The following is a 21883-nucleotide window of genomic DNA, read 5'->3' on the forward strand; positions in this document are numbered from 1 at the left end:
ATTCACAGCACAGTATTTGCATTTTTAGTCCTTCACACTGTTTTACTCAGTATTTACTAGTACTGAAGTGCTGTTGTTACGGTTTCACAAGTTTCCAGATGTTTTATTTCCCTGGATCTGTTTTGCGGGGTATTGTTTGGTTGCCACAAACAGATTTATTTTTTTTTCCCCTCAAATCGTCACTAAGCATTCATGCTCAAAACCCTTGCACATGCATGCCAGAGACTTAAATAGGACTCTTGATAATGTGGGTAACAAGGTTTTGATTACTCTATCACCTGAACAATGTCAGTCACTGATGTCCTTGTAGCATAAACAGAAGAAAGCCACCTCTCTATGAGACCAAACAGTTGTACTAGTTTAAAGGACTGTTCAAAAGATTACGCGGAAGACTACATAGCTTTCTTGTGTAATGCTCCCAGTACTTGCACTGGAACAAAAAGCCAAGGAAACCAAACAGCTGGGATATTTGTAAGGACAAAGGAAGTTAATAGTCAGGGTATTTATAAGAGAATATGACTTGAGTTCACACATCAAAATTGGCATTTTGGCATGCTGAGAATTCTTATTTTTCCTAATTCAAATTCCCCTCCCAGGAGCAGTTCATATTCATGGCAAAGATCTCTCATTCTAAGAAGTTTTCCTTGCATTTTATTGTTTGGTTACTGATGATTCACCGGTTCCTGAAATTCTCCAGCAGGAAGGCAATCCTCACTCACACCAACAAATCCCAGGGACTCAGGTGGGACTCTCAGCAGCAGCAGACACAGAACAGGGTTGTATGTTTGTTCAAACACATTGGCCAAGACACAACACAGAGAAGTGGGACCAAAATTTCTCGGCTGCAATGCCATAAATAAAACTTGGGATAGTTTGCCCCATAAAGTCTTCATGGGGAATGATGTCTTGTCAGTAAGACTAGGAAACCTGCCGTGTACAACCTTAGAAGATAGTCAGTGATTTGTAACCAAGCAACAGATTTGCTAGTTTGCTTGAACTGGTTTCTAAGTTCAAGAGGCAAGAGGCTCATTTAACTGAGGGCTTTGGGGAATGGAGTATTTTCTTTAAAGGAACATTTAAACTATAAAAAAGGTAAAGAGAATTTTGTTTATAAAACCTTTTTACAGTTTATTTCCTATCATTGATTTCTTTATATATATATATATATATATATATATAAAAATGAGGATCTGACTAAATGAATCAGGACGTTAAATGATAAAGTTCCGTCCATGTAAACAAATAAATAATTATTTACAATCTTTGGCAAAACAAAATTAAATTTCATTGATCTTACTCTCTCACACACACTTGCAAGGAAAAAAAAAAAGAAAAAGAAATTTAAAAAACATCATAAATAATTTACATAGAATAGGAAAATTATGATACAGTCCAAATATTAACATCTACATCCCCGAACTGATGTCTCTTTCTGACAAAACAAAAAACCCTACACAGCCAATACAATCATTACATTTAATGAAGTCACCCTCCCTTCTGCTTGGGACTTGGGGATACAACTTGAAACACCAAAAGTAGGAAACTGAAACATTTAGAAACCTCATAAACAGGATTGAAAAGAAAAGAAAAAAAACCCAACAATCAAACAAAAACCAGCAACAAACCAAAATTGAAATAAAAACAAAAAAAAGATTTGATAATATGAACACTATAAAATGTGCAATAAAGCCCGCAACTGTGGATTCCTTTCTAATGAGTATAGCAATAAAATCTATTTCAAGGGAGAGAAAGTTGATTCAATATTTAGCTCACTGTGCCCTATAAAGCGGCAGAGGTACGGTATTATTCCATTAGTTAACCCATCTATGAATAAAATTACATTAGCATGTGTTCTTTTTGTGAACAAAGCTCATACAACTTAAAACAAAACAAAAAATGTTAAACATGTTTATACTACTGTATATCTGAGTAACTGTTGTATCTGTTTAGAATAAACACTGGTATCCCTTCAGCATTATTTAAGAAGTTCTATACACAGCAGACATAGGTAACTACAAAATATTAAAATTATGGTAACTGGATATATATTAAGGTTCCATTTATAAATTCCTTATTATTATTCATTTAACTTTAAAGCATACATGAATATAACCCATGAAACTATACTTACGTGTATAACATGCTTTGACAATATCTACATACTGCAATATGCTTTTAAAAATAGCTTTAAAATATCACTATTTTTGAATGTATTACTGATGCATTATACGACATGCTTTAAAATAAATTATCAGAGAAGGTAGCTTGGTGTGATAATCATAATAAATACTAACAAAATATTTATAAATGGAACCTTAAATTCATATGTTACCAAATTAAGTAATAGTGGCCTTGCCACCTTTTCAAAAACCCACATCAGGATTCAAGATGTCAAAGTGCTTTTTGCAGCAGAGGTGGGAAAGTGGTTCAGGTTCTTGTGCTCCACATGGTCATGGTGTATTCTTTATTACAAGGGAACGCAAAATATGATGGAAACAGAACTGGAAATAACTTTTTGACAATAGTGATAGCTTTGGATGTTTAAATTAATCACTCTTCCCTCTCACATGGAAGTTTCTGGTTCAGTTCTGTCTGGCCTGAATTAAGCCTCTACTAGACAACGCTTTATGTTGCAAGTTTGACATTTCTACCAACTGTAATTTTAAGGGGTGTTATTAAGAGCATCCTCATCAGCCAAAGAACATCTTTGTAGATCAATAAATGTTCATAATTGATCTTTACTTTATTATCCAAAGGCATTTGCATTGTTGTTATAGACACTGTTGGTGTGGTACTCCATTACTTTCCTAAAACTAGACCCGAAGGCTTTTTGTTACTAAAGTCCAGTCCGGACCAGAGCAAGGAAGTGTCAACCATACACCTAAAAAGTTATTCAAACACATGTTTCCTCACTTAAAGACACTGACTGATAATCATCACCCCCCTCTTTTTCTCCATATATATATAAATACATTAAGTAATTACATTTTTATATGTAAACGTCATTCTTAAAAAAAGTCAAATAAACAAACAAACATGTTTTGCTACGTTTTCACTCTACAAAAGTGTTCTAATGTATCAATCTGCTTTTGCTTCAGTGGTGGGTCGGACGCTCACGTTCAGGTTTCCTTAGTCCTGGCTGTGAGAAGGCACTTGGGTGGAGGGATGGCTGAGGCACTCCTGGCAGCAGGGAGGTACCTGGTGACTGGAGCGCGAGGACAGAAGACAAGAGGTACACAAAAATAGAAACTGGGAGTACCAGGATGTACTGAGGTGTCTAGGTTGCATAGCATTTACAGTACTTTGCTGGTAATGCAGCAACCATTGCTCAAGCATCTGAAAGAAATCAGAAAAAAGATATTAACTGTGATTGGTTTATTTGGTTAGGAAGCCAATCACACAAGAACAGAGCTCCATCATGGTACAGCATAGGGATGCAGCACAATGTTTCCTGTTCTGCATTTTCCTACAAATGTGAGGACATTTACATAAAAATAGGTATCTGCCTATATAGGCAGAGACCCACACATACATGTATGTGCACCTATATATCTAAGCGTATATAAAAAGTCATATATAATAAAATCTGGGAAAGCATTTTCTGTATTTCAAAACATTTTGGACAAGGCGCTAAAGACAGACATGCTTATTAAAAATATCTGCTTTCTCCTTCATGTCTCTTGAAAGAGGAGTGATCCGGAAGCAGCTCTCTGCCCGCAGGACACACTGAAATAGCTTACAAAGGAAAGTGGATATACAGAGAGAATTCCAAGCGTGTATGTCACTCAGATTTCTATCTCATTTTTTCCATGTGGGTAGTATTAAACATCTGGGGTTTATTATTCAAATTGAGATTACTATAGGGGCAAAGGGCATTCATGGTATTTCAACAAATCAAGGTCTACACCATGCTATGATATCACAGATTGCTTTTAGTAACTAGAGGATTACTTTCTTTTCCATATTTCGTGCAAAGGGTTTAGCACTTTCCAGACATTTTCTGCAACTAACCTCTGCATTCATATTTGAGGTCAGAGAAATAGACCATCTCTTGAGAAAAGACAAAAAGACCTAATCGTCCACCAGCAAAGGTTGTATCGTAGATTGGTCCAGAATCCACCATGACTTGTTTCCCTTCATACACTAAAACTCTGTAAAGAAGAACATAATTTAAATTAGACAAGGAGGATAACACAGTGTTCAGTGCTATGAGTTGGTAACGGTTCCCAAGAACTGAAACAGAATTAATTTTAACAAGGCACCAGAAAACCCAGCTTCACTGTAAGGATCACTTATCTCTATCTCACGCCCACCTGGCTGGTAGCCATAACACATTAATCAGAAGCAGTGGAGCTGTTCCATAAGTAATTTTATGCACACCATCTGCAAAAGATTTCCCAATTCTTTATTTAGAACAGTCATGTCTCCTGGAATGAACTATGTCATGTACTAGCATTCATTGATAAGCCCCTGTCCCTGTGAACTCAGAGGTTAGCACAATACCTCACCACATCACTTAGCAAAGTCATCGCTACAGCTGTGTGAACAGCTGATTTATCTATCTTGAGGTGCAAAGGCCAACATAAAAAATTGTAAGAACCATCCCTTCAGAGTCAAACAAAACATTAATTTGAGACAAGCTGAATCTCAATTTCAGGCATTTTAAGAGCTTAATGAAAGCTGGAAGGATTTGGACACAAACAGCTAGACTAATAATAAATTGGAAAAGGAGAAGAACTTGGGATACTTTTTTTTCTTTGATTGGTTTTGTTGGGATTTTTTGGTAGTGTTTCAGGCATCAACCCTGGAGCCAAAAGACCTCTACAGGCACCTCTTAATTTTTCTTCTCTATCAGATAGACTGCAGTTCCTTGAACTTGGATTCTCCACTTCTCATGGGAGACCTTGAGATAGTCAAGGTTCTTAGGATTTCAGTCTCTTAAAATAGCTTTTGGACCAAATGAGAAACTATTCTAGTCTGTTAATCAGAGAATTCTCTGGAGGAAGGGATTATGGTCTTGCTTCAATTGACAATACATTAGTTATGCAAAGCAGGATGGCTTCACATGAGGATGTGAACTTCCTACAACTCAAGGGTTAGGGACCAATTTCTACTTCAGCAGAAATGCATCTCCAGTACTTGCTTGACCTTGAAGTGGTTTATTTTCTGAAAGGTGCCAAAAGACAAGTATGAAACTGCTCCCTGAAAATAGTACTTAATGGATGGTAAAAAGAACAGCAAAAATAATGACAAGTTTTCATGTTCATGTAACCCCATTTAACATAATTCTCAAAATTTCAAGAAACAAAACATATGGGAAGTGTTTGATAAATTATTCATCCCACCAAAAAAAATTATGCAGCTCTAGTCACGTTAATACTAAATTGTTATTTCTGTACAAATAAAAAGGTTTCATGACTCTGTTAGTGAAATAATTGATTTCATGTATTTATTTGCTATAAACCCACCCTAATTAATAAGGAATTTCATGCCGTGGATCAATGGGATATCAGTTGAAACATGCTTTGTCTGAAACTAAGTAGATTCTGCAATACAGGTAACAGCAACATGAATGAAAAACTCAAGTTTCCTTATAACGTGTATCAGTCAATGCTTTGCACTGAAATACTTTGATGCACAAAGAAACTTTTCTTTCCAAGAAATGGATAATTTAGTAACTCAGTCTATCCAAATGTGTCTACCCCTTGTCTTTCACAGCCAAATGAATCCCCCCTACTCATAAGCACAAATAGGGCCTTAAGAGGTAAGGTCAGACTCTGCCCCATGAAAAACATCTTTTACAGTTACAGTAGTCAGTAGAAGATAAAATTGACATGGACAGTTAATGCTCATTCTTTGGAACATCAGATAAACAGCTGGGCTGTAAGGAAAGTCATATGCCATAGTTCCTTCTTGTGTGCATTACAGATGTGCTCATGGCTACTTCTCCTATAAGCCACTATGGCATACACAGGATGCTGAAGTAGACAGGCCATTGGCTTACTTCCCTGTGGCAATTCTGATGTTTCTAATTAATTTCATTCATTCAAATTCTAGCAGCTGGGGAGGAATCTCACATTCTAATCTTGCTTTGAGCTATGCTCAGGAATTTTTGGTCCCTTTAGCGTGAAGGGCTATTGAGAAAGATTATTTCTTTTTTTTAATTTAAGAAAATTTAGCTGATGTAAATATTGAACTATCCAGTTTAAATTAAATACATCTGACAAGGAAAACAACTTATTCTAAAGATAACAGAATGTCCCCAAAACATTGGAACAAACTGTCACACGTATTATCATTATTAGGACTAACAAAGAAACTGAGAACATAGCTCTTAAATCAACAGAGACAGAAGTTTTGCTACTAGAAAATACAGAGGTGCAGAAACATTTCTTACTTTATTAATCCTGTTTTAGGCCTATGAATCAAATGCCACCGGTAAGCAGTATAATCTTTCCAGCCAATGTTCTTGGGATCATGCCACAAAGTACGCACCTATAGTAGGAATACAAATGCCTTATTAGGAACAGACTGTGCTCCAGTAACTTTTTGTCCATTGTAGTAACTGTACATGCAGCTAAAGCTTACTTGCTGCAGAGCATGAAACTGAAAACAGTGTTTAATGTTTGATGGTATGATCAGCAGACCTATTTTACAGGGTGACAGTAATGAAAATTTCTGTCTCAAATTATTGATCAGTTACTCACACGCAGTTTCATAGCTGGAGTCACTGAAGACCATTACAGCACTGAGCCTGACTTCCCTTAGGAGGTCCTGCCTCTGTTTGCACACACACACCCACCCTGCCAGAATTGGTGTTACTGTTCCTATCTGTACAAGTAACTCCACCAAAGGAGCAGGACTGCAGCTTGCACAGATGTTACTGTCTGTGGCCTGCTCCTTAATCTCTTGTGCTCAAAGTCCTTTTCCTGCAAAGAGCTAAATTCCAATCCACATGCATGCCCCACTAACAATTTCCAAAAGGTACAAGTTTCTTCCACAGCTGGGCCCTACTTGGAACAGCAGCAGTTTTTCTGTTTTCATTTCTTTTCTCTTTGGCTGTTACTGGTTACTGAATTCTAAACCACGTATAATTCAAACAAGCTGGAATGCCAAAGCAGCAAGTGCCAATACAGAGGTCACAAAGGATTTGTGGATAACTGAGACCTCTCACTCCTTTTTATTTGGACCACACCACATCTTCCCTTTTATACATGTAACTTTTTCCATTCATAGTTTTTTTTACATGTAATGTTTTCTTTGAAACACAAATGCAAATATTATTATGGACACTAGTAATATAGAAGAAAAGCTGGTAAACGTCTGCAAAAAAATTGAGCTGTGAAAGGAAATTCTTTTTGAAACACCTCCCTTTTTAAAATATTAGTCATGCATCATTGGCCAGAAGTTTTAAATAGCTCACCTGCCCAGGGGTGTTTCCTGTATGCCAGAGAGCATTCCTCAAGTGTTCACCAGTACCAGTTGTTGAATTCACTACTTTGAGTGACACACCAGAATAGCCATAAGCCCTGGTGGGCTTGTCCTCCCAGTAGGTCTGAGTGACCTGCTTCCACATCAGAACATAAAATCGACTGCTGGACTGGTAGCCAAACACAAAGCCAGCATAGTCATCATCGCGGTCTGTGTTAACATAGAACGTCCCACTAAAGTCAACGGAGCTGAACTCATCGTAGCCTGGGAGAGGATGAAAGAAATAAACCACTGAGTTACAATGCTGGGTCTGGCCACCCACACCTACGAGTCCCAGCTCTATCCTGAGTTTTGCCAGGAGTCATAAACTGTATTTTTCAGTTTTCTTACCTGTAGGACAGGAGGTAATTACACTAGCCTACCTATCACATGGAGCCTTGTGGAGAGAAATAAGTTGTTTACAGGGGGCGTTGAAGACAGCAGGCACTATACTTACACCAAATTCTTCAAGTGGGTATTTTATGGGTGTTACAGTTGGTGATGAGATGAATGGTCAAAAGCAAACAGCATTGAGCTGTTTTTAATTTAGGCATATATACTGTCCCCATGTGTCAGTCCAAAGCTTGCAATACCAAAAAGGCGTTTATCTAGTTGTTTGGGGTTTTTTTCCCTTCCTTATCACCAGACCACTGGTTACTTTTCCAAAGATGATAGCTGTCATCTAATACTCACCTACAGCTATTCCAGGATCAGAGTTGGCAGTCTGCACGAGCTCCTTGCCTTGGTGGCGAATAACCCAGTTGGGATCAATCTGAGCTGTTCCTTTGGGGTCCAGTGGGACCATCTGGAACTTTCTGAAATCAGTTTCACTGATGGCATTGTTTTCAGGGCATACATCATAAATATCCGGGACATTGTCATTGTCAAAGTCATCTTTGCAAATATCACCTCTGCCATCACCTATAAGCAATGTGAATAAACAAATGCAATCATTAGCAATTTATCCAGCCTTCCTAATGGCTCTCCCACTGATGGAAGAAATTCATGATACATATGAGTACGTTATTCTTAAAAGAACACTCCAAACGACTCCAAAGAAAGCTTCATTGTCTGAAATTGCATTTGAAATGTTGCTGGTAATGACTGGAAGAACTTAGATCAAGGCCAAAACTGTTGTTAATAAAACCGTCCTATCAGTTGTTTATGACAGTAATCAATCTGGACCCGGTCTATACGTTGCTGTGGAATCAGGGTGGGAAAAGTTGGAAGTCCGCTATGTCAATGTAATTCACTAATGCTTGTATTACATCTTCAGTTTGATTTGTCCCAGATGTGGATGCAACACCACATTTTAATATGTGCAGTGCAAATGAGTTCCAACAATAGCATTAAAACCTTAATCTTCCTGCACATTACTAAATGCTTCTATACTATTGAAGATATTAAACCCTTTTTCCAGACTTATCTCTGTCTCAAGACTACTTCAGCAGCAATGCATCTAAGGTGTTTCAGATTGCAGTGTCTCACCTCTGCATCAAAAGAATGTAGGGACAGTATTGCAGTAAAATATACATATATGTCACTCGTATATATACACATATATAAATATACATAGTCAGACTTTCACTTGTGGGTAGAACAATTTGTCTTATATAAAATGTAAAGCTTCAGAAAAACATATGAAAAAAGAAAGCAGCACTGTATCCAACAGGACTAGTCTTGGAGGAATGGAAATATTAGGTCCTGTTATATGATTGCAAAAAGTTTTTTAGAGAACCTAAAAATATATCCATACATGTCAGCTACAGTTGTGCTTCTGCTCAACACTTTTACTATACCCAATACTTTTTAAAAAGTCAAAAATTATTTCCTTTTTTGTTACCCATAATATTGGTGGAAACCAGGAGATGTGACTTGTCTTGAATAGCTGGTGGTGAAAGGAGGCATCTAGAAAAGATATCTCATTGCCAATGCCACTGTTATTCAGTGGCACACAGCAGCACAAACACTTGAAAATAAAGCAGAAAAACGTGGCTAGACAAGTATAGAAACATATTTGCAAATGGCTCCAACTTTTACAACAGAAACTACTGGATGTTACAGTGGGAACCAATGTAAAATCAGAACTGCCAACTTATTTGTTTCTATCCTTATGTATGAGCATCTGCTTTTTTTTTTTTTTTATGTATGAGCATCTGCTTTCCCCCCCCCCCTCCCCCAAGTGTTTGTGACTGCTCTAACAACATGGGAATTAACACCATGGGAAATAGCATTGATCCACCTCATTCAATACTGACCTACTACTAGATGCTTCACAGGCAAATGGAAAGCTACATTACTATGCGTAACCAGTGTAGCATTATCCAAGTATGAAGCTTTCAGAGAAAAAGCAGAATAAGCTTTAGGCAGCAGCCAAAAAAAAAAAAAAAGTTAGAGAAAGCTGAAGCATCTAATATCTGAAAGACCTTCTGCAGTTCAGATATGTGGTAAAATAGTCCTATTTTCGACCCTGGCAATCAGCCACAGAAAAATCCAAATCCTGACCAGCTGTGTGTTCCTGCACCTGTTTGTCTTAGTATTTATTGGAGAAAAGAGAATGAATTTCCAATTTTATTCCCTTTGCCAATATCAAAGAGCTAATTCTTGAGTCACAGGAGAATCTAATTATTCACTGAAAGTCCTGCTGGCAGTTCATTTGGTACTGAGCTGGTGCTGACAACATTGATTCCCTGTCAAGGAAAGTTACAAAGCGTTTGTTTACCCAGCCACATCCAACAGCTCTCTCCAGGGCCTCATCCTTATATGCTATAGCTCTCATCTTCAAGAGCATGGGAGCATCTTTTGGCTTTATTTATGGCTTTTCCAAGATTTCTGTTGGACCTGTCACTAATGACAGTGATGAGCTGGTTAAACTGTTTAAATTTATGCTTTTGTGAATCCTTACTCTGTACATAAATTGAGTGTCCCCTGAAAGATCCAGGTGACAAACGACTATAACAAACTATCCCAGTTTGCCTTATTCTGGAATAATTCTGAAATTAAGGGGCTATTCCAGAGACTGGCAAGTACAAAGATACTCCAAATATATAATTGGACGGAAGAGTTAAGAAATTTAAGAACTACTATTGACTAGCAACCAGAAACTTCCTAGTGTCAGCCGCTGTCTTACCAGGAAATCAGTCAGGGCTCAAGACTTTATGTTTCTAAATTTACATAAAAATACATTGTTCAGGTGCAAAATTCTGCTTTGAATTTCACCAGCCTAACTATGGAATGACTCCAGCAAGTTGCATAACACAGGTGAACAACTTCTGTTCTGAATTTACTGCAAGAGCCATTACTTATAGAGATATTATGGTGGTTTTCAAAGGGTTGTAAATGTCTTTTAAAGTGCAGTTGCAGTTGTGAAACTATCACTAATTCATTATTGAAATACTTACAAGCATAGAGAAGGACTGTTTGAGAATGACAAGCAACATTTTACCACAGAACTGGAGAAAAGAGCAATTATGTATCCATTTTTAAAACTGTGACATCAAGACGTATCTAATGCTACCTATATAGCAAATTTGAGAAAAAGTGGTCTGAAATAATTTTTACAAAAATAGTTTAAAATTAACAAAAATTTTAGACTTTAAAAACCTGAAGAAATAGCAGAGCAATAAACTACTCTTTTTTTACATTTTAGTTTTCAAAAGAGAACTTGTTTCGAAAGCTCAATTTTTCATTTTTTTAAGACATATGAAATTCAAGGTATCTGAAATATTCAGATTTTTAATGTTTAAATTCAAAGTGAAAATCAGAAGTGTAAAAAAAATCTGGTTTTTCCTTTTAAAATGTGTTAAAGTTGATCTACAAATAAGTATGTGTGTGTTTGAGCCCCTATCAAAGGGGCTTCCTAATGCTCTAACCCTGGACCAAACTAGCTAGTTCAGTTCCATTGAAGTCCATGGTGCCTCAACTGTCAAAACCAGCTCAGTTTGATCTGGTCTTTCTCTTCATCAGATATTAATACTCCAAGATCAGAATTGGATACTAAGAGATAAATTAAATTCACATGACATTGTTCTTACCATCAGAGTCCTCCTGCTCAGGGTTGTATCTGAGGCGACAATTATCCCTGTCATCTGGGACACCATCATTGTCATCATCAGGATCACAGGCATCTCCTTTACCATCTTTATCGTGGTCCGCCTGGTTAGCATTAGGGATGTAAGGGCAGTTATCCTGGTTGTTCTGGTGGCCATCTTCATCTATGTCCTCATTGTTGTCACACTGGTCACCAACAAGGTCATTATCTGCATCAGTCTACCCAAAAAAATTTAAAAAGCATATTTATTATTGTTACTAGACACAAAAGTACAGATAGCCTGGTACTTTACTTCTCAGCGCTTCAAGGACTTCTCTGGAGACAAGTGATAGCATGATGACAATGATGCTTCAAGCAGGAACAAAACTTCAAACTAGTATGGCTATTTTTTCTGCTATCAGTGCATAAGATCTGGTCCCCAAGACATTTCCAGGGCAGGTCTTTGGCCACAACCTTCATTGCTCTCGTTCTAGAGATCACAGGGAAGTGTCAATCTGGGCAGCACATTTTCTGATTGTTTCTGTATACTTGATGCTGCTTCCCTGCACATGGGCCCACAAGCTCAGGCATATCAATGCAGCCCTGAGGCTGTACTCACTTCCCACGGGGGAAGAAAAGAGTTTAACAAAGCCTTGAAGTCACTTTACTTTCCTGTCATCTGATAGATCCAATGCCCGAGATGTGAAAATGAGTAACACACATCTAGCTTTTCAGCTCTACAGTAAAGAGGAACTGATAGCAATTCCCATGTTCTTGTCTCTGCCCTTGTTCTGATGTTGCCATTAAGGAAACTAACATTTACCTGGTCTGGATTATGCATCAATGGACAATTATCACACTGATCACCAACGCCATCACCATCTGTGTCACTCTGGTCTGTGTTATAGACGTAAGGACAATTATCTCTTTCATTAAAAATGTCTGTGAAGGAAAAAAAAAACCACACCAAAAGATTGCAGAAATCAGAATGATACAGCATCCAGCACAGCCAGCCATAGACTGTAGGATTCACCAGTAAGGCTTTTAAGGGGTTCATAGGCTTTCCGATTGCTACAACATGAAATAGTGAAAAGAATAATAGTAGAAAGAAAAATCATGGTATCAATTCCACTTAAAGTCTTCCATATGTATTTTCCTAAGGAATTTTGCTATGGTAAGGGCTGATTATGCCTTAAGAATTTAGCTCTTTTTCACAGAGTAACCGATAAAGGGGTGGGGTGTTTTGAGATAATTTTGTTTGGATTTTTTCCCCACACTCTAAGAAATCGCATAGAATGCACAGCTATATTATGTTGGAATTTCTGAAGAGTTTTCTATAGGAAAAACGGTATTAATATTCAGCTGCCTCAGCAATAAACAATTTAATTTTACCAGAACATCATTTTTTTTACAGCCTGCCAAATTTTCACAAGACACTGTTCTCCTCAGGAAAATTTATTACATAAACAACAATCTCCTTCAGAATTATAATATGTTGAAAAGAAACAAAATCAAGAATGTTGGCATATCTGTCTGGAAAGGACACAAGGACCCTTTCCTACACTATAGGGCCCCTAGATATCTGCATAATCTTTCAGCCAATAACATACGATTACATTTTTCTTCAAATGCAGAACTACTATGAGTAATACTAAGAACATGATGATCAGCAGGATGAGAGGACTTCAGGATGTTCAGAAGTTCAAGTCAGATAAGCATCCAACAGTTTAAAATGTTACCCAAAACTAGACTTCTTCAATTTCTAGTACTTCTGGATTCTCACAGTTTTGAAATACTGCAGGGATATGCTTTCAGAAAAGACATTTAAGTGTTTTTCCCCATCCTTAATTCTGATCAAATCTGTGTCATACAGGCATTTACTAGTAGATGAAATAAACATCTTTAATAATATTTTAAGACACATGAAAACGTGTATTTGGATTACTGTGGGCTTCACATTGCATTCATAGAAAAGCAAATTAATTTCCTACAGATACTGTCTTAACTGCACAGATGTTCTGATGTTCTTTTCCCTCCCTAAAAAGAAAAAAAAAAGTCAACTTAGACCCTGATCACTTTGGAACACAGACAAAGGAAAGAAATTTTTTAAAGGTTACACTGATAAAAAGGCTTGCTGTGATTTATTCTTCAATAATATCCATTGTAGTCATTTAGGGACTTTATGGTCAACTATACTACACAGGGCAGATGAACTCCAGTCTTCTCTTTCTTCTCCTGTATTTTTGAGCGGCTAGACCCAATTTTATTCCATGTACAAAAATGCAGGTAACCCATCTAACTGGACATAAAGTGAAGTGTACTTGTGGAACAGCAGTTAAATCTCAAAACTGAAAGCATACCATCTCCATCAATATCCACAGCACATGAGTCACCCTCCCCATTATTATCTGTGTCAATCTGGGCAGGGTTGTGTACGTAGGGGCAATTATCACAGCGGTCACCAACTTCATCCTTGTCATAATCAAACTGACGAGGGTTGAACAGAAGAGGGCAATTGTCCTAGTAGGAAGAAATAGAAGATTTCAGAATATAAATCACAACTCAATAGATCATACTGTGAAGTGGTAAGTCTGCCTGTTCACCTTTGACAGAGACCAAAAATCAAAATATCAATCTTATATTTTGTCAATGAGCAAGCTTTACCTACACTGAAGGTCTTGGCAGTAATGGGATGGCATCTGGACAGCCTGGCTCACTGTCTAATTTTGTGCTTTTGTACAAGGTATGTGAAATGTGTTCCATATCTCACTAGAAGAGCAACAGGCATTTTAAATCAGATGTGTACTCAGATATTGCAACAAAAGTGTACCACTGGCACATGTATTTTTTTAAAAAAAATCAGAATGTGTTGCAACATCAGGCCAAATTCAGCTGCATTTTATATTTTTTGGAAAAAAAATAGAATTGTTACACTGACTTTTTTTGAACAAACTAGTATCAACATTCTTACTTTTAAACCACGTGTTTTGATTTTTCAGTCTAAACAAGAACAGACTTTTTTGTGGGTTGTTACATTGCATGTGATAACAAAATATAAAAGTTTCAAAAAGCAAAATTAAAATTAAATACTCTTATTGACCCAAAATATTTTTCCTCTGAGACCATTCCTTTTAGTGGAATTTTGAAAATTTCATTTCAGTTTAGTCCCTAATTTGAAAGTCTGCCAGAACAAGGATTCTTAGGTTTCATACATCCCCAAATTACACATGGACTTTTGCACAGGCACAAGGAAGTACTCAGTGTGGAAAGGAAAGAACAAAATCAAACCAAAGCAGTGGGAGTAAGGACTACCTCAGCATCATGGAATCTGAAGGGAGGTCATATGGAAAAAATCTTTAAAATACTTTCCTCTGCTAAAGCAAAAAACATTTACTGGGACATATTTTTTTTAGCACAACATTTTAAACTCCTCAGAAATATATTTTATATACTCACGGACAAGATATAGAGGCAAGTCAATTTTATACAGCTCATAAAACAACTTCTAGCTACAATTCTTCCAATATATGAACTAAATTGTACTATTTTCTCAAATAATTCCTTGGGTTTTTTAAAATATTCCAAATAGAGGCTCCATGCACACAGTTCTAACCCTGGTTTAACCTCTGAAGGGAACAAAGACGAATAGTAAATTCCTAAAATGAATTCACTCTTCCTAAACATGTTCAGAAAAGGCAGAGTGAAGCCCACTCTAGAGGTACCCTTGCCACTTTTGCTGAATGTACATAGAGAACAGGTTTGAACTAACTACCGATCTTTTAGATTCTGCAGGTAATTGAATTTCAGTCTTGCAGGCAGATTTAAAGGAGGGAAGTATGAACCAGGCTAGGTGTTACCCTCCCGTCACTTCCCCTTGATGCTGGGTGTGTTTATAGTTATCATTATTCAAGCATAACTTGTTTCCAGCATAACTTAGATATTTTATTTACCAGCTTTTTAAATACAATTAACCTATCATTCTCCCATTGCAAAACAAAAAAAAAAATCCACCACCACTTTCCATTAAACTGTTTTCAGGCACACAGCTGAACCCAGAACTCATATGGAGAATATAATTCAGCCCCAGGTTCCCCAAGCTGCTTTGCTCTGCACAGTGTTACTCTCCTTCGACCCAATACAGCTTTAGTCTGCACCAGATATCATTCAGGGAAGGCAGTGCAGAATAATTCAGCTGAAGCTCTGAACAATAAAGCTCTCATCTCTTGTAATGGCTTTCCTTAAAACCAGATGTTTAGGTCAAATGTACTGACGACACAGAAATGCATCTTACTTTGTCATCTTCAACACCATCATTGTCATCATCCTCATCACAGGCATCTCCTTTGCCATCTTTATCAAAGTCTTCTTGGCCAGAGTTAGGCAGAAGGGGGCAATTATCCTGGCCAAAAGAAATAATCAACACATTACTTTTATATTACATCAGAATTACTTGCCTGGGCAGAATAGTAGATATGGTACACCAGAGACTATAAAGCAAGAACAATCAATCACAAATACTTTTTTACGTGCCTATTTTCATCCAAAGATAGTAGTTCATCTGCTTCTTTCACACTATAAAGTGAAATGCATCTGCAAATCATTCTATTTCCCAGCTTTCCTTCTGTTAAAGGGATGTTTCCAGTAAATTTTAGATTAAACTATCTAGCAGAGAACAAACACACCACACACACACACTCTTACATCAACTTTTTATAGACAACCCACAAACTATGTTTGAAGATTACATATAAAATGACCATGTTTGGTTACCAGAAAAATAAAGATACAAGCGAGAGGATCGTCTTCAGAAATAGCTGTTCATGCAGAGTTACTAGAATGAAGTAGTACACAGCAATGAAGTGGAACACTAAGAAAGGGTTTTGAAAAATGTGCCCTTACGCTGTTCTGCAAAACAGCACCTTTGCACTCCCATGCTCTCAATTTATTATTTGGAAATATCTATTTTGTATCATAGCTTTTTAAAGAACGGGTATTTAAAATAAGCAAGTCTTAGGTTATGCTGAAAAAATAAGTGGTGAAATAGCTTGCCAAACTTTTAACATGTATTCCTTTCAAAAATACTATAATCAGCTACAAATGGATTTCAATTCTACCACTGGCTAAGAATAAATGCAACTATAAAAAACCCACTCTATTATTCTCATTTTTTCCTTACATTCTCTGTCTACCTCGGACCAAAACTGAATCTGCCAAGAGAGACAGAAATATCTTTTTTGTAATACATACCCCAAGGAAATGAGTATTATAGTAAGATTCCTAGCCCTATTTTCAATCTCAGTGGTTCTAATAGAATAGATAATTTAAGAAAAAGAGAACTGGGAAGTTTATGGTAATTATCAAAACTTCAATGCAACTCCAATTTTTTATGGCACTTTTTTACCAAATACCTGTGAACAGACTTGACTGTGCAACTCTACACTGGTTACCAGTGATACAAAAAAATATATATTTTAGTAACAACAATAGAAATCAGTTGAAGCTTGCTCAATTACTTTGTTCACAACTATATGTTTTTCTGTCTATCTGTATTCTCTGTAGATTTCAGTCCAGTTTCATATAAATCAAGTAGTAAGATGGAAACCTCTCAGGTAGCAAGTTCCTATAAACTTTGCATAAAGAGGTAACAGGGTGGAGGAGAGAGTTCCTACCAGTGCATTCTAATAAAAGACTTCCAGGTATTAGAAAGAGGACTTATTAGACATTGCACCTTCCACCTGGAAACTCAACCTTGAGGCACAAACCTAGGCTTCTTTGGTTCTTCTACTGACAACATTGTGTGTTGGTATGATAATTCTTAGGGGAAAAAAAATGCTATTCTCATGTGAATGAAAAAGAAATTTACATTAAAAATATTGCTAAGATTGTATTTTTATTATTATTTACAACTACTTGCTTTATTGATGGCACTACATCAATACAACTGCTTAGACAGTAAGTTAATTTTCAACCATTATCAGCTCAAGGTAAAAAGCTTTGGTTTGCTTTTTTTAGATCAAATTACTCAACTAGGATATTTCGTAATGAATGTAAGGACCAGTAAATACTTGGTATTCTTAAGAGGTTTTCTTTGGACGGGTGGGGGTCCCCTTAATTGAAGTACTTGTGTTTATTAGATCAACACATATTATAGAAACCATTAATCAACCTTTGGAAACAGTTTTTTCTGAATGGGTTGAGCATGTTGGGTTTTTAATGAAAATCGATAATTTGCGCTACATCTTGAGTCTACGTGCTGCAGATTCTGATGACAGGAACCAAAAAGGAATATATGAAAATCAGTTACTAAATCTGATGGACCTATTATGAACAGACATCAGCTACAGCGAGGAAGACCAATATGGGAAGCTCAAATTTCCATCAATGTCTGCAATACTTCTGCTGGTAAAGCCTAGATTCAAAATTCAAGTGGATTACACCTGAGTGACTTCTGATTCTCTCAAACAGCCTGATTTAAACTTTCCTAGCCTCTTTATCTGTATTTGGGTGGTGGTGGTGGTTAACCACTGTAGTGGTCTAGAACTCAATTATTTTTGCATTTCTTTCCTAATTTCTAAGCAGAAGTTATTGTGCTAGAACTTCATGAGAGTTTAGAGGTAGATCACTTTAACAAGGAGAAGGAGAAACTGAAATCTTTTGCGTCTTGGGGAAAAACAATAATCTATAGAAACCTCAGGACAGAAAGCATTGCCCTTGTAGTCATGACTGATTCAGCAAAATACTTGAGCACCTGCCCTAGTGAATACATGTAGGTAATTCAGTGTTGCCAGTGGTCCCACGAGTAGACACTTGCTTATGCCTTCTGCTCAGATAAAGCTCACCTCATCCCAGTTGCTTAATTTGCTTCTGCAAACAGTGTATGCCCCTCTATTGTGCCTGTTATTCAACCATCAGTGAGGCCACCACTCAGAACTGGGATCCAAAGAATTACCTGTTGGGGGTGTCTTCACCCCTCGGCTATTTGGGTCATTGCTAAACAGGTGAATGTGGAACAACTTTCAGCCTGGTTTTGCAGAGCAGTGTAACCGCATCAGGATGAGGCATCCAAGCAGGTTCACCATTTTTCAGCAATTTCTGCTGGGAGGAACCTCAGGCCATGGAGCCAAGGAGGACTTACAGTGTGTTTCAGATGAACACAGAAGCAGGTCCCAGGGAACATGGTGGGCACCCACTGCTAAATCTACAGACCACCATTTTTCAGCTCCCTGAAGCTTATTTCGTCCTTGGTGTTTCATTTTGTTTTTCACTACAGTGGCACAGCTGCAGCAGCAAGCGTGGAGTCCCCTCCCAGGTCTAGAGCCAAGAGTGGCAGGAAGGTCATTCCCCTTGGGAAGATGAGAACTGGGACTCCGCATCAATAAAAGGTAAGAGGCTGAATCTCCCATCCTCTCCCACTGAGCTTTTGCAATAAGAACTCCTCTGTCTTAATTACTCGTATTCATTCCTCTGTTAGGCTCTTATTGCCAAAAATTATCTCGGGCTCTGAATCCAGTTTTCACAGAGTGTGACCTGCTGAACCCTTTCAAAGGAGCGGGTAGTTCAATAAAGGATTTAGATCTGTAGACCTTATGTGGCTGTCAGTGTCTTCTTACAAGCCCTGCAGGTAGGATTTCATACTCGCCTGCACCCAGAGATTCCTGTTTAGTTCTCAGTGTGTGCTCCACACCCATGCTTTAGGTAGCTCCTGCTTGGTGTGTTAACTCTACTCACAAGCATCCCAACCTTCTGTGTATTCCGAATAGGGAGAACAGAAGACTGGATTTCACTTTGAGAAACCCTTACTGAATCTACTATTCAGTGAATACACATTTCACAACATCTCCTGGAAAGTTAGCATGGTCTAACAGTCAAAGCTTACTGAAAGCAACCACCTGCTTGATGCTGAGAAGTGTTATTCACATCTATTTAGGAAAAAAAGAAAGAAAATTTGCTTATGGTATGGCATTTTTATCAACCTTTTTTACTTACCTTTACACAATGGTATGTTGCATTAGCAGCACAGACCAAGTTATTATTAGGCCAGCCATCCAAATCAGAATCTTCACCACATATGCGTCCATCGCCAGCATAACCTGTCCTACATTCACATTTATACATAGGATCACTGAAATGGCCCAGATAGATGCACTCTGCAGACTTATGGCAGCTGTGTGTCTTGTCCTTGCAAGGATTCTCAGGTTCACAGACCTGTAACAGACAGAGCATACTCACTGAAACCTGGTGATGCTTGCAGCCAGCTGTGTACACCTCAACTTTGTCAAGACCAGGCCAGTTACTTAGATGCCTAAAAACAGGAACTTTGTTTTAAGTGTGGTTAGTAAGCCATACTGCTCTGTCAGTTCACAACTCCAGACAATGCATACAGTGAAACTAAATAAAACAAACCACAGGAAAAATTGGACATTATTCAAAAAGCAATTAAAGTGATTAATATTTTGAGAACTCTATCTGCTTTCTTCCAGATGTCATTAATCCCCAGAAATTAACTGCAACAGAAAGTAGACCACACTTACCTCTTTCCTTTAATATTTGACCTGTCAGTATGCAATGACTATCTTATTTTCCTAAATCAGAGATCCTAATGAATTCTCACATTCCCGTCAAGTAAGTTTTTGTTACTTCTTTCTTATCGCCTTGCTTATTTTCATTGACAGTATCTGAGAATCTTACACAGATGTTTTACATTTAGACTTCACATGTTGAACTGACCACAGTTTCAACAGCAACAAAGAGAAGGCATCCCATGACAGCCATTTTACCATTTACTTCTTCAATATCATTTCCACTTCCTTCTGCCCTTCACCACTGATAGGTGTTGGCCCGATGGAGTTTAGGGAGTGAGAAACCCAGACATATAAGTCTGATGACACTCACATAAACAGCATTATATTTATGGGGAGAATGATCCTGATTCTTCAGTTTCCGATCCCCAGAGTAGGTATGTATACCTGAGAGAAAGGAGTGCAAAGCAGGGGAATGCTTGCTCCTGGCATTTTACATTCATTTGGTGCAACTGTGCAGATGCCTAGAGAAAACAAAACCCTTAAAAAAAACCAAACCCAAATTCAGTATTTTGTTACTCAAACAAAAAATACCTTGGAACAGCGGTTATCTATTTCAGATTATCTTTGTTTGGTACACAAGTTTATCACATGCTTTCATTCACTGATATTTTCAGGTGAGAATTACTCAGTTTCAAAGCCACCAAATTCTCTTTGGCATCACTTACTTGCTTCTCTGTCTTGGCAACTTCCAGCCCTACCCCATAGGGCTGGCTTCCTTTATAGCGTGGAGGACACGGCAAGCAGTGGAAACCTGGATTTGTGTTCACACAGCGATGGACCTGATTCACCTTAAAGCAAACATCTGACACAGCTATACACTGCAGGAAAAAGAAAGAAGAAAGCAATCAGATAGCTGTGTAACTCCTAGATAATGAAAATTTCACAGTGATTTCCTGGTGTTAGTGGAAACAAAGTCAATACCTCATCAAGATCCTCACAGACAGTACCATTGCCAAGGTAACCTGCTGGGCATGGCCCACATGACCAAGACCCATCAGGGTAACTGTTGCATTCTGCTCCAGGAAAGCAAGGATTTGACAAGCACCCATCTGGCAAAGACACATACAAGTGTAAAGTAAGTTAGGAGCACAAAAGGCATGTCAAACAATTTAAGAAATAGGTATTCTCTGTTCATTATCTTAAATCACATGTGATGCAACAGACTCCTATAAAACCCCTGAGAATTAGGGTTATTAAATGCATTTCATATACTATTGATTTAATGTAAAAATAGTACAGATTGCTACATCCGGTTGAATACATTACAGCATACTGAAGCCCTGTTTAAGAAACAGATCCTTGTTCAGGAGAAGTCAGTATTAAGAATATATATAAAATCCCACTGATCTAAACAGCAACCAAAACAGTTAAATGTGCTTTCCTGAAACAAAGATATAATTAGTAGATTTCTGTAGTGTCAATTTATAATTATCCATTAAAGAAATAACAGCAACAAAAATTAGTCAGACTGAATAATAAAGAATGACTAAACACCAACCAATTGGGCAATCCTTCTTATTGCACATATCATGTTGCTTGGTATCTCCCACACATGGCTTTCCTCCATACTGTGGCTCTGGACTGTTACAGAGGCGAGACCTCTCACGAATTCCTCCTCCACAGGTAACAGTGCAGGCAGACCATGGAGACCAAGGACCCCACTGGCCATTCACTGGGTATGCAGAAAAGAAGAGAAAAGCATCACAGGTGATACACTGGGGACAACGTCCCGTGTCAATGACAACAACGCTTTCTTCAGATCCCTGACTGGAGAGTTTCTCACTATGCACATAGGAAGAAA

At 37.7% G+C, this 21883-nt stretch overlaps 1 protein-coding gene across 2 annotated transcripts in view; it reads right to left on the minus strand.

The window, feature by feature from the left end:
* Positions 1–1462: 1462 nt before the first annotated feature.
* Positions 1463–21883, minus strand: part of THBS2 (thrombospondin 2) — a 34396-nt gene continuing 13975 nt past the window's right edge. For both annotated transcript variants that reach the window (XM_037392928.1, XM_037392927.1), the window contains exons 10-22: positions 21581–21754; positions 21004–21131; positions 20748–20900; positions 19487–19705; positions 15792–15899; positions 13861–14020; positions 12324–12442; positions 11505–11739; positions 8164–8391; positions 7424–7695; positions 6398–6495; positions 4012–4151; positions 1463–3336 (exon numbers count right to left, since the gene is read on the minus strand). In XM_037392928.1, coding sequence (XP_037248825.1) covers positions 3329–3336; positions 4012–4151; positions 6398–6495; positions 7424–7695; positions 8164–8391; positions 11505–11739; positions 12324–12442; positions 13861–14020; positions 15792–15899; positions 19487–19705; positions 20748–20900; positions 21004–21131; positions 21581–21754 — 2042 coding nt within the window. In that variant the 3' untranslated portion in view covers positions 1463–3328. The remainder of the gene's footprint in view (positions 3337–4011; positions 4152–6397; positions 6496–7423; positions 7696–8163; positions 8392–11504; positions 11740–12323; positions 12443–13860; positions 14021–15791; positions 15900–19486; positions 19706–20747; positions 20901–21003; positions 21132–21580; positions 21755–21883) is intronic.

This window comes from Falco rusticolus, chromosome 6 (assembly GCF_015220075.1).
Source record: "Falco rusticolus isolate bFalRus1 chromosome 6, bFalRus1.pri, whole genome shotgun sequence".
In the NCBI taxonomy this organism is placed as follows: domain Eukaryota; kingdom Metazoa; phylum Chordata; class Aves; order Falconiformes; family Falconidae; genus Falco; species Falco rusticolus.